Source organism: Notothenia coriiceps, unplaced genomic scaffold, assembly GCF_000735185.1.
Source record: "Notothenia coriiceps isolate Sejong01 unplaced genomic scaffold, NC01 NC01_scaffold00010093, whole genome shotgun sequence".
Classification (NCBI taxonomy): domain Eukaryota; kingdom Metazoa; phylum Chordata; class Actinopteri; order Perciformes; family Nototheniidae; genus Notothenia; species Notothenia coriiceps.
The window spans coordinates 156,716-170,482 of NW_011342794.1; the positions used below are offsets into that span (position 1 = coordinate 156,716).

Here is a 13,767-nt window from a genome sequence, read left to right on the forward strand (position 1 = left end):
GAGCCAAATCGACCATTTTAGATATTTTGGGTGTCCTTGTTTTCTTTCAATCCAGGACCACAATCGTACTGAGCCCCGTAGGGGACATGGAGAAGAAAAAAATAATTATTTGAAAAAAATAAGTTTTGCGAGATCTCGCAAAACTTTTCATTTAGCTCAATGTACTCCCTGGTCAGTTCGGCTGCGATGGCAACACAGAAACCACAACAATGGAGTGGTTCATCGATTTTACTTTGAGCTTGGCCTTAAATATAAAGATATAACATCAGTGCTTGGCAATAGGCACGGGTTTCACACATAGACTCTATGGGTTTCACATAAGTGAAGACACCTCAAGACAACACTCAGAGCGATGGGACATGCACGTCCCTCTGCAGATTCGAATTTCGCGGATCAATAACTCGTGAACATAACGTTGTAAAAATACAAACAACATGACTTTACAATCATAGCAAGGTAGACAACGAGCTACAGAGTCGTTTTTATCAGAACAGTTCGATACGCGCCGTCATCCGAGCTAAACATCAAGAATTGGTCACAATCTGCAGCTTGAGGAGGGAGAGGAGTCCTTAGGGACCGTCTACAAACTGAAACGGGGTTTTGCGAAAAGTATTGCGAGATCTCGCAAAGGGGTTTTGCGATATCTCGCAAAGGTTTTGTGATATCTCGCAAAACTTTTCTTTCTTTTCTTTTTTTCAACATCTTTTTTCTTTCTTCTCCATGTCTCCTAGGGGGCTCCGTAAAAAACAGTAGTCCAATGTGCAAAAAGACTAAAAGTAGGCTATGAATGGCTGTAATTTAGAAGGATCAAAATCAAGTATGTGATATCTATGAACATATATCAAATTTAATATCAAAGATATTAAACATTCTCTTTTTTGCAATTGAAAAAAGGTCGATTTCACTTAAAAAATGAATTCCAAGTTGTTCTGTAGATACTTGTCCAAAGGTTGCATCATGTATCCTTTTCATACTAAATATAGTCTTCGGACACGAACGGGTTAACCCATTAGGCACAGTCAGAGCCGTATAATATAATCTAGAATATAATTATATCTATACGGCGCTGGGTACAGTGTGTAGTGTACAGTGTGTTGTTCTGCTCCCCTCCTGCGATGAACACTTGTAGGTACAACACCCACTGCGCATGCGCATAGCCTGTATCTGTTTCCAGACATCATCATCATCACAGGTTGAGCTGCACATCCTCGAGGATCTGCTTCCTCTATTTTCTGCTTCTTTTTTCTGCCTCCGCTGCCGCTTCTGCTGCTGCGGAGCGAAAACTACAGCACGGAGGAAGTAGAAGCCATAAGATGAAGAAACGATACGTGGACGCGAGCAGGCTACGGAAAATGAAAAAGCTGAAAATAACGGAGAAGCTTTCTGAAAGGTAGCGTCGCCTGGCGGATGATGATGCTGCTGCTTTTGTTGTGGTATTCCGTCGTCTTTGTGTAAATTTCAGCCGTCGTCATCCAGCTCACCTGTCTGCCTCGCATCACTTCATCCCGTGTCTCACATTTTATATGTCTCAGTGTGCAGCTTTAACACATTCCGTTAGGATTTCACTGCGCACACACACACGAGCGTACAAAATGTTGCGCGAGTTACTTCACCCGACATTGTTTACGGAAAGACAGAAATCAGCAGCTGTGCAAGTTAACATCGGCCTGCTTCCACTCAGAGATGTTACATCTGCTTTATCTGTCTCCTTGCGCACACAATTAGGCCGAATTACTGCACAATTAATGCTCTGTTTTTATTCACTGTATTTTGCTACTAGGCTTAAAAGAAGCACAGGTCGTTTTGCACATCATTTGTAAGCGTCTAGACAGTACAGACAAGAAAGACTGCCTCAGGAGAAAGAAACCACTTGTTTTAAGTGTGCATTGTTTCACATGAGCAAGGCAGTAAATAAAATAATCAGTTTAATAGCTTACACTGTATTTTCAAAATATAAACACTGGCTTATATTTTATTGAATTTGTAATCACATTTACAATTTTTGCTTCTTTTATTGGGGAATTTTATGTTTTTTTATACATATTTTTTGTTATATTTGGCAGCTTTGATAAAATACAAATTAATTAAAATACTCTTCTTAATAGCACAAGATATATTTGAACTTATTTGATGAATTTAACATGCAGTAACGCTCAATTTCTTTCTTTAGTTTAGTTAGTTCCTACAAATTAAATATTGCCTTTTTGAGGTGAAATTAAAACACACTATTTTAAGTAACCTATAAGGGTAATTAGAACTCATGTGAATAATTAAAGCTCTTTACTCTTTCAGATAAAATATTACTTTTGTTGCATATTTAGCTTTTTCCTCTTATTATAAAATACATGTTAGATAATTTCAAGTACATTTGTTAACAGTGACAATAAAAGGGAGGGTTTTAACTCATGTGCAGGAGGAAACTGGTGCTCCTTCTCTCCTCCAGATGAAATATTGCCATGGTAACCAAACAAAGAGGGGGTGATGTGATGTGCAGAACAAAGGAGGAAAGCAAAGCTCCTGTTGTGCTCGTGGTCGCCCGATGAAACGAATGAGGGAGCAGTCATTGTTCTGTGGTGCCTCTACTTAAAAAGGACGGACTGCAGTTTTAAGACGCAGCTGCTCAATTATAGGTTCAGCAACGAGGATCCCATTTCCTGCTTTGTTTTGGATTCTGTGTGCCTTCAACGCTTTGGCTGAAGAGGCTTCGCTGTGTCTGAAATATCTCAGTCTAGATAGAATACACATTTGTTATTCATTCTTCCAGAGTATGTTCATCCCATAATGATGTTTTATGTATACAATTTACTACATCTACTAGTCAACTAGTTGGGATCTATTAAATTAATTACCAACCTTTTTGATATTTCTTGGTTTTGAATAATTGAAAAATAAACAAATAAATAAATAAATGTGAAATTAAGCCTCCTAAATGAAAAAGTTTCTTGACTCATTATTTACCGTGTGCAAACTAAATATTTTTGAATTCTGACTTTTGAGGATGTTATCTTGGACTTTAGGAAACACTAATCAAAGTTTATTATTATTTTTTATAGTATAATTACTAATTAGTGAAGAAAGTAATCATCAGACTAATTAACAATGAAAACATTTTTGACTGTGTATTTGCAGTGCGTACACCTTCGTGAAGTTTATGATGATGTGGATGCTGGTGCTGCTGGCAGATTTCATCCTGGAGTTCAGACTGGAGTACCTGTGGCCCTGCTGGCTCTTCTTTGGGAGCGTTTACACCACGTTCCACTGCCATGGGCTGGTGAGCACCCTCCTGAGGGATTCTATATTGTGTGCCCAGATAATGATAATCCAACATAATGTTTCCATTGCATTTAACTGCAATTAATATGTTTTCTTCTTTCTTTGTCTGCAGGCTATTTGTGTTGTTTTTGTTTGTGCTGCCTTCACTCTGGACATCTTTTGTTTAATTTTTGTTCCTTTGCACTGGCTGTTCTTTGTGGCAAGCACTTATGTGTTATTCAATTACATATGGCACACAGGTGAGACATTTGGACACATGGAAATATTGTTTGTTTTGTTGTTAAATGTCCCACACAAAATGTAACCTAATTATATGTTGTATATATTGTTTTATAATATACATGCAGCGTTTACCATTAACAAATCCTGAAAAAGGCATATTGTTGTATCTGATAAAGCATTTTATAGTGTGTAAATACCAATTTGAGTGAATTAGCTCTGATTTTTATTTGAACAAGGACCCCTTTACCCCCATCACATCTGACTATTTGATATTTCTCTGCAGAGAAAGGCATCTGCATATCCACGGTGTCCCTGTGGATTCTGCTCGTCTACACAGAGGCGTCACTCCGACTAAAAGACCTTAAAGCCTCTCATGCAAACCTGTCTCATCTTTTTGCTGCACACTGGTATGTTCATTCGACACAAATTACATTACATGTTACTTGTTCGACGCTTTTATCCAAAGCAATTTACATACTCAATACTGTGGGCAGTCCCCACAGGAGCAATTTGGTGTGAAGTGTCTTGCCCAGAGACACAACGAAATGCTGATTGCAGTGGGGTTTGAACCTGTGCTCCCCTGACCCCCTGATCCCAACACCAAGGCTCTATCCACTGCGCCACACGCCTCCCCACAAATCTCCCTTTCTGCCCTTATAAGAATATCCAGAATGTATATTCCTTACATTCAATTAATTGAGCTGCAATGAACTGCATTAGTATTCCACTTTGATGAATTCTCTGTGTGATATAATGAGTCAAGCTGGATGTTTGGGCACGAAAGTATAAAAGACTAGATTCACATGTATGCTGCCAAGTAACGAATGAAAGACATTGGGTGTGTTCTGCTTGCCAATATGTGATGTATCTTTTAAATGTTGTACTCATATTCCCACTGTGTTGTTTCCCCCCTTGGTTCCAGCATTGGGTATCCTGTGGTGTATCTGGGGTTTGATGCCACGTGCTACTTCACTAACATCTTCAAGCTGCGCATTCAGAAAGCTGTGCAGAGTGAGAATGACTTCCACATGCACCTCCTGCAGCACTCGCTCCCCCCAGGCCTGCAGGTCTTCCCAAAGACGGGAACAGATGGCAGCAGCAGTGAGTCTTCTGCACACATTTCACCACTCACATGTCTCTACCATTCTTACAATCTGCAGGGTGTTCCTTATTCCTGACATCAGACGATCGGGACTCCAAGTAATATTCAAAATGAACGTGTGGAAAAATCTACCAGTAACTGTTGTTCACAAAGTTAGGCGTCAAGTAAATGTAATAACCATAACCAATGTAATTTCTGCCCTGGTACAGATCCTTGCAAAAAAATCCCAAATATTATAATTTTCTCAAATATTGTGAGTCATATCAGAATTGGAATGTCACTACATTTACTTTGGTTTGCAGTTCATATTTGTAATATCTTAATCCAACAATCAGAACGTTCTCCTCTGTGTTTCCACACTTCAGTGAGTCATGAAATGGCATGTATTTTTCTTTCTGCCTGTATTCACAGGCTCTAAATGGAAGACAAAGCCTGAGTCCACTCAGTATCAGTGTCAGAACGGCGCTGTGCTGGCCACTGACGAGGCTCACACCGTGGACTGCCTCCAGATCCGCAGCGAGGAGAGAGCGCCAGAGAAGGGAGCGCTGGAGGGGAAGTCCGCTGAATCAAACCGGCGGCCATTACCATCCAAACCTGGTGAGTCCAGAGATCTGCTTCCCTGCGGGGCAGCCGGACCCGAATCCTCCACAACCCCGGAAAATCTACCTCAAGATGAGCCAGGAAGCAAAGCTACACGGGCGGCTAAAAGCTCCTCGCCAAAAGCCAGCAGAGGCAGCACAAACACTCCCTCCCCCCCCGCAGGGAGGACGGAGAAGAAGCAGAGATCCAGCTCGAAGACGGTCAGCCCCAACCGGGACGTCCCAGAGAAGAGCAATCACCACGCTGAGCAGATGAACAAGTACGCCATCAGTACCTTCAGCATGGGATCGTGACATCGTAGCTTTTTCCTGAAACTCTTCCTGTGTTTCCTCCCAGGCTGGAGCAGGATCTGAGGAGGCTGCGGGCCGAGCTGCAGCTGAGCCGGCAGAGCGAGCAGGAGCTGCGCAGCCACGTCTGCAACCTGACCAACAGTGAGCGCAGCCTGAGGCCAGAGGTGTCCCTGCTCAGACAGTCCAACATGCTGCTCCAGAGCAAGTGAGTCATCCTGCAGATCCTCAGCTCTCTGGCTCCTCCTGTGGGCGGCTGAGCACATGACATCAGGCTATAAATAAACCCTAAGACAGGGATGAATGCATGCAGACACACTGTGTGTATCTTTGTGAAAAGCAGACCGTTTGTGGGCTGATGTTTTAATCCTCACACAGATTGATGTTTCTCTTTTTCAAATGGAATTCATATCTCATCAAGTCATATTTTATTTTGAAGGATTGTGGCTTACAATTCTCATCCATAATTCTCATCCATAAATGAATGATAGCTACTTACATTTTACTGAAGTCTTTCTTGAGATATTCAATTCATGAGAATATAAAATGTTTTATTTATATAGTTTGGGAACCTTAAATGAGTGCATTTCTCAATTTTAGACAGTAGCCTAAATGTGTCTCAGTTTAATCTGGAACAACACATTGCTTTCTCGATGCTCTGAGAACATGACGTTGTTACATCGTCCATCCAATCACAGATGAGTCATCAACACATTTCCCACATCAAACCCTCGTCCACAGCCAGAGGCTCTAAATCTGCTCTGAGATGAGCGTTTTATGCAAAGCTTTGATCAGCAGCAACACTTCTGATAAGACATGCTACAGTTTTTAAAGCAAGGTGCTCTCCAGCAACTACAGGGATTCAGTTTGCTTCACTGTGAAGTTCATCTCAAAACGAACCCACTTCTTTTCGGTCTTTCACATTATGCAAAGTACGATTAACGCTTTTCCTTCAGGGTTCTGTGCCTGTCTAAAACCAAGCAGAGGGACAAACAGAGCAGCGCCATGCTGGAGAAAAAGACGAGAGCGGAGACGGAGGCCAGACTCTTCGTGGAGAAACAGTTGGCTGAGCTTCAGGCTCAGAAACTGGAGGAAGCAAACAACACAGCACGGAGTCTCAACAACAGGTAAATCACACTTAAAACGCCTCGTTAAGGAAGTGGCTTTGTGCCTGGAGAGTAGAGCTGCATCTGCACCTGAATGCTTCTGAGTGTAACTAAATGCTGCAGTGAGTGTACGGCCAAACCTTTGAAGAAATAGTTTGAATTATGCTTATTCGCTGTCTTGCCAAGAGTTAGATGAGGAGATTGATTCAATGCTCATGTTTGTGTAGCTTAGTATATCAGCATAGCATATATTAGCATAGTATATTTGAAACAGGGGAAATAGCTAGGCTCTGTCTAAAGGTAGGAAACTCTGCCTACAAGCAGGTCTATAGCCCGCTAGCCAACACATTAGGTCTCATTTCTCATGTTTACACGAAAAAGAAAAGTGAAAAAACACCACTTGGGGTTTGATAGGAGCTCCAGTATATGCCACACCTTTTTTTTGGAAAGCTCAGTGTTTGACTTAGATATAGTCCCAATATTATTATTTTTTGGTTTTAGACATTTTTTATGATGCTAGTTGGTGAACAGTATAACCTTAGGACAGATTTACGCTAGATGTTTCCACTTGCTTCAGGCTTTGTGCTAAGCTAAGCTAACTTAAACATTAGTCTTACATTGAAGCTCCAGATATGAAGAGTCGTATCAATCTTCTTGGCAAAGTGAATAAGCTTGTTTTGATAAATATCAAACTATTCCTTTAATGCAGTGCTTCTCAAACTTTTTTCAGTGATGTACCCCCTTTGAAACATTTTCTCAGCCAAGTACCCCCTGACCGACCCCGAACATTTTTGATCGAAAAAGCCTATATAAATAATTACAATATAGTGATGTTCCCTCAGTGTGTGAGTTATGAACTCCTTCGTGCATGCATTACAACAAACTAAGGATATTTTCATCTTCATGCATGAAAAAAAATAACATAACGTAATATAAAAGTAATATTGTGAAAAACTATCAAATACAATACACACATTTGACATGTTTATATGAGGACTCCCTTGGTGGTTCTAGGAATATTTTATATAAAATTGTGTTTTCTATTTAACTTATTGTACTAAGATTATTTTTGTAATCATGCATGGTATTTTTTTAATTAACCTTTTTTTAATAATTTTTTTTAAATCTCACGTACCCCCTGCAGTACCCCAACGTACCTCCAGGGGTCCGCGTACCCCCATTTCAGAATCACTGCTTTAATGCACACAAGACATTTTGTATAGACTCTGAAATGGGGGTACGCGGACCCCTGGAGGTACGTTGGGGTACTGCAGGGGGTACGTGAGANTCAGGGCGATCAGCCACGACTCGCTTCAGTTCTCGAAGAGGCCTTCTCCAAGTTCTACAGCAGGAACGGTTCCCTCAACCCGGTGACGGTCTCCTCGTAGCGGTGGACTCCTCGTCAACAGGACTAGCTTTTGGCTCCGCCTCTGAGTTGCAGAAGCTTAGCGAGGACCGGAGGACGCCTTGCTCCGGCTGCAGGTCTGCTGTCGGGTCTCCTGGGGGGGAAAAGCTGCCACTGAGTGGTTGTTGCTTTCTATCTTATTTTTCTCTCCTCTCACACCAAACAGCGATCTGCTTCTCTTCTGACAGCAGGAATCCTAGTCGCAGCTTTAAGGAAAATACAAATGTTTTCACTTTTTGGCTTATCTCTTTCGGTTCTCAAGTAGCGAAGGAGGTAAGCAACATAAAACTGGATTACTGCAGTATTTTCCTTGAGTCAGTATTAAATTGTATTTTAAAGATTTGTACTTAAACTGTTAAATAGTTGTCTGTACAAAGCAAATTCTCTGTCCCGGCATACTGAAGTGTGTGTGTGTGTGTATTATGGTGTCGTAAGGTTAAGTCTGGTCTCTTTAAACTTTGAGCCGCGAGTGAGGCGGCGCCCCACCCGTTATCGGTTTCTGAAGGCTCGAATGCATTGAGCTCGTAATGCAGCAGATGCTACGTCACTTTTCATTTGAAAACATTTGATTATAGGACAAATTTAATTAAATGTGCAGCCGCAACCCAATCTGAAGAGCTACAGCTACGAGCTGAAAAAGAAGTCTATTTATTTGTTTATTTTGTCTTGAGTGTGTACTGTAATTCACTTCCAGCACTAAGGCCGGTGGTGGTTTGAATGTAAGCTTTACTTTCTCTCATCCTTTGATTCGCGCTATTATTTTCTATTGAAAAAAAAAGAGAGTGTGTGGGGGGGGGGGTTTGTCACCTGACTGTGGTCCAATGTCTACTGTAGCTTCAGTTTTCCAAGTAGCTCATTTCAGACTGAAAGATCGAGTTCAAGTCAATATAAATGTCTCTTTAGGGGACATTCACACAGGAGAATTCATGTGACGATATTTCACATTAAAGCAAATGATCTAAAGGATGTTTGTCATGAGGTTTGGGGAATGCATGTCTGCTGTTCTACGTCTAAAAAGTGATGCATTGGTTCAATTGTCTTTCAGACGTAATAAAGGAGTTTGGTCAGTTCAGGCCTGTCAACATTTAGATTTCTCTGAATCTTCAGTTCTCTTCATGTCTTCGTTGTTCTGTTGGACAGCTGAGCTATGCTATGGAGATGTTCACTTCTCTGCCCTTAAATGTTAACTGTTCGGGGATCTCTTTGCACTGCTGGACACTTTTATATCCTGTTGGAAATGTCACGTGGCCTCTTCGCAGTAGGAAGCACTTAGATAATGATTGAAGTGTCGGCAGTGATCCGGTCTACTCTCCGCTGTGACTGCCTTCTGGCGGTCTGTAGAGAAACTGGTGTGGAGCTGCCTGGCATGTTAGTAACCATCTTGTACACTTTATGCTGGACACTGTTCTGTTTCTGCAATGCATTTACCCCTTTTTTTCACTTCCTGAAATAAATATTTACACTATCAGCACTTCAGCTCTTTGTTTGGTGTCAACTTATAAGACGAAGGACATCTTTCTGATGCAGGAAATGCTGTTTGAAAGACTTTATACTCAACTGTGCGTGTTTTAAATGTGTTTCCTCTTGCAGGAAACATTTATATTGATAACATAATGAACACACAGACACACACATTTCAATTGTTTAAATTATTTATACAAAACCTGATGCGTCAGGGGTGCGATCTCTACCCTTTAGAGCATCACTATTTGAATTATTTGTTCAAAATGTTAAGAAATTGTAGCCCTTGTACAAGTATATTCATGTACATACTGAAAGTCACAATGTGTGCTCGATTAACAGTTGAATAAAACACATTTCATGCTGACAAAACACATCGCCGTACAAAATGACAGCAGTATAATAAAAGTACAGCAAGACTAAAAAATAGTTTTGATATAAAACACCCTAGAAAGACACTCTAAATAAAAAGCTACCAAAATGGCGACATCCAGATCATGAGTGTTTCCAGCTGCGTGGGTATTTTCAATTCTGTACCTTGTGAGTAGAAAATAAATCAAAGGAACTACAAAAACAGTACATAGCACTTCAATTCAAACACATTACTCTTTCACATTAAATTGTGTTTTACTTTCCTGTTTGAAAGTATATAGGCACAGTAATTAAATTCATGAACCACGTTTGGTCGACACCATTCCTCGTTATTAACAACTCCCCTGTCGCTCGGGGACAAAGTCACTATCACCGTTTCCATTGTTTTACGCCGGGAGCTGCCAAACAAAGAGAAAGGAATCGCCGCAAACTGTGATATCCGTTTCAACAATCAACATCACTGCACAATGTTCTCAAGAAACATCAAGATTTCAACCTGTTCCACAACAAAGACCCCTGTAAACGGCCACTGATTCCAAAATGTATACTTATACATACTCTTCTTAAGAATGTAGCATGTGGGAATTGTTCGTAATTATAAATATGCTTTGAGAAAATTCAGATTTAGTTTGGAGCATATATTTATGTTGTTATCCAATAAAGGTTTATTTTTATTCTTTAGATTCAAAGCAAGAACACAATCAAGGACTGACATCAATATGGTCATGTATCATTTCTATATTCACATTGAGTCTGAGAACATGGCTCAGCAGGGTATCTTAATATTTGAATTAGCTTTTCACAGAAGACATTATGACATGTCACAGCAGGAAAATAAATGAATAATGGCTGAATCCCATTAAGCAGTTTGAGTTTCATGGGTTTGTGCACGCTGACTCACTGTCAGGGCTAGAACATTTTAATAAAGCAGAGCCATTGTTCACGTTGTTAGTAACACCTCTGCTTCTCTTTTGATTCGTCTAAATGCCCGCTGTGAAAACACTTATCGGATGCTTTTATGAACTAATATTCATTTGACTCAAGGGGTAAACACGATAAAATAAATTAGCCCATGTTATTTTGATTGTAGTATCCAGCAGATGTATCATTGTACAAGTGATATTAAAACCTTGTAAGTATTATACTTTTGATTAATCGAAGTTTGAATCTGTGTTTTAAAGCTACAGTAGGTTTGTGGGTCTGCAGGGCAGCAAGATGTATCTTCTAGTACATTATGAACTTCAATTTCCCAAAAATCATTCCTTTAGATAAATGAACAGGGTCTGAATTTGAAGAAGTGTGCTTTTCTCTGATGCATCCCAACTAGAAAGTGTTAGCTGTATCTCTACATAAAGAGAGATATAGTATTTTGGAGTGAAACACTTGAACCCTTGTAAACAAATAATGTGAACTTGGTACCATCGGTGCAGCAAAAGGCATTCGACTTGTGGAGGTTCTTCCTGTTTCCACCGCTGGCTGGAAGTAGATGACTTCATGGTGTCATGTAGCTCTGTCCTACCAATCTGTGAGCTCTCCCTAGGATCAGACAAAGGTGACGACTTCCTTTATTTCTTCAGGCACTGGTACATGAGGGCTCGTGGGTTCAGCATGTAGCGCTCAGAGCTCAGTAGCTTGGTGAGATACTGCGGCACCGGGGGGCGAGGAGCCATGTAGGAAACCCCCGGGCTGACGGCCATCACCTCGGCGATCTTCTGCTTCATCTCCTTAATCTCCCGGTCCTGCCTCATCACTTTATCTGTTCGGCAAACACAGGAAATACATGAGGCTCAACACTGACGGACAGGTCTTATTTATTGACATTTAAGAGTATGAGTTTCTTTTTAACATACTATAATATGACTTTTTTTAAACATACTATAATATTACTTTTTTTAAACATACTAGAATATGACTTTTTTTAAACATACTAGACTATGACTTTTTTTAAACATACTATAATATTACTTTTTTTAAACATACTAGACTATGACTTTTTTTCGACATACCATACTAAGTCACGTATATGGCAGGCATACTATACGATGACCATATTTTTATAATTCCTTCATAATAAAACAAATATATTTTTTTTTTATAGTAAATATTTTCGCATAAAAATTATATTATAAAATTAAAAAAACTTTTCTTACGGGATACTATATTATAATTTTTTTTATTTTGTCTATAATATTTATTATTATTTTAATATGCGCACTATACTAAACCTTGTTTTTTTAAAATATAATTTTGCGAACACAGTAAACTATGATTTTTGTTACTATAATATGACAGTTTTCCTGACCTTCTGATGGCATACTATGACTGTTTATCCTAACTAACAGATACTACACTGATTTGTGAATGGCAGCCAAAGGTCATAGTATCTCAATCCTGCCTTCGAAATACTGTTTTTTGATCCAAAGATGAAGTTAAAATTGACGAGGTAAGGGAGAGTGAACCTTGAGCGATCTCCAGCTGCCGGCGAGCGTCTCCCAGAGCCGAGAACAGGTCCAGTTTGATGCGAGTCTCGGCACTCAGGTTGTACTCCAGATGTTGAGCCTTCTCCTGCATGGCCGACAGAGTGGACAGCAGCATGTCTGTCTCTTTCTCCACACAGCGGTACATTCCCAGAGCCTGAGACCAGAAACACATCGACAGTAAGAAGGTGTTTAAAATATCAAAACATCAATCCACCTTGTGTCATGAAAACGGAGGGATTCGATGCTTTGGTCTCCTAAGTATCTTTGGCTTTTTAAAAGTTTACTATGTGTCTTTTGAACTTAGGAAAGCAATGCACCTCAGAGAGCGAACAAATCCATAATGAATTGGCCATCAATTAGATTGAGATACTCTGACAGATGGTCATTTCTTTGTTGGCACCAGTTTTTAATGAACATTTGGAGGGAAGTGACCTGAAACGTTTATTAAAGCAGTGCAACATTTATATGAAAGACCTGACTTTGGTGTAAGCATGCTTCATGGAGGGAGGAGGGTATGTCACTAAAATGAAATCAAATACAACACAGTACGACAACGTCCACAGCTGAAGTGAAGACGACAAAAACAACCATTCACATTACTACATACTGACATGATGACAAAGTGCAAAAGGTTGACTGCAGGCCAAAATAAAAAGATGGTCCCGGCGGATAGATTTAACAAACACAAAGAATTACAGACATAAAAAACGGGATTTAAACAGCAAAACTACATGACCAAACTGAGGACAGGTACTGGACCACTTGAGACTCACAGACACTTAAAGTTCATTCCCAAATAGAGTAGACATATACCTCAACATCACTCTCTAGATCTAGCACACGACTCTCTTTGACTTGACACTCCAGCTGTAGTTGTTTGTACTCTGTCTCTAGATCTTTAACTCTTTTCCTTAACATTTGGGTTTCACAGTGTTCCTGCCTGGTGTAGGAGATGGAGAAAATAACAGTTTTCAGCGGTAAGAGAGGAGTTTCATTGGAAAAATACAAAAAGAAACATATACAATAAATATAGTTACATAAAATGCAAGAACATGTATTAACAGTCTGTACAAAATGTCCTGTGTGCATTAAAGCAGTGATTCTCAAATGGGGGTACGCGGACCCCTGGGGGTACGTTGGGGTACTGCAGGGGGTACGTGAGATTTAAAAAAAATTATTAAAAAAAGGTTAATTAAAAAAATACCATGCATGATTAAAAATATAATCTTAGGTTAAATAGAAAACACAATTTTATATAAAATATTCCTAGAAACACCAAGGGAGTCCTCATATAAACATGTCAAATGTGTGTATTGTATTTTATAGTTTTTCACAATATTACTTCAAATGAAAAAATCCTTGGAAAAATCTGTTTTATAAAAATTTCGTTATGTTATTTTTTTTCATGCATGAAGATGAAAATATCCTTAGTTTGTTGTAATGCATGCACGAAGGAGTT

General features: G+C 39.8%; 2 protein-coding genes across 2 annotated transcripts; one reads left to right on the plus strand and one right to left on the minus strand.

The window, feature by feature from the left end:
- The first annotated feature begins 1,265 nt into the window (after window positions 1–1,265).
- LOC104945871 (macoilin-1) lies at window positions 1,266–6,615 on the plus strand. Its single transcript, XM_010771601.1, has 8 exons — window positions 1,266–1,390; window positions 3,130–3,271; window positions 3,386–3,512; window positions 3,779–3,902; window positions 4,418–4,596; window positions 5,009–5,456; window positions 5,534–5,692; window positions 6,441–6,615. Exons 1-8 carry the CDS (start codon window positions 1,314–1,316, stop codon window positions 6,613–6,615), a joined length of 1,431 nt encoding a protein of 476 aa, XP_010769903.1. The 5' UTR covers window positions 1,266–1,313.
- Window positions 6,616–9,645: 3,030 nt separating this feature from the next.
- On the minus strand, window positions 9,646–13,251 carry LOC104945862 (macoilin-like). Its single transcript, XM_010771587.1, has 3 exons — window positions 13,122–13,251; window positions 12,288–12,462; window positions 9,646–11,584 (listed from the first exon to the last, which is right to left on the minus strand). The coding sequence occupies exons 1-3, from the start codon at window positions 13,224–13,226 to the stop codon at window positions 11,394–11,396; spliced, it is 471 nt and encodes a 156-aa protein (XP_010769889.1). The 5' UTR covers window positions 13,227–13,251; the 3' UTR covers window positions 9,646–11,393.
- Between the last annotated feature and the right edge of the window lie 516 nt (window positions 13,252–13,767).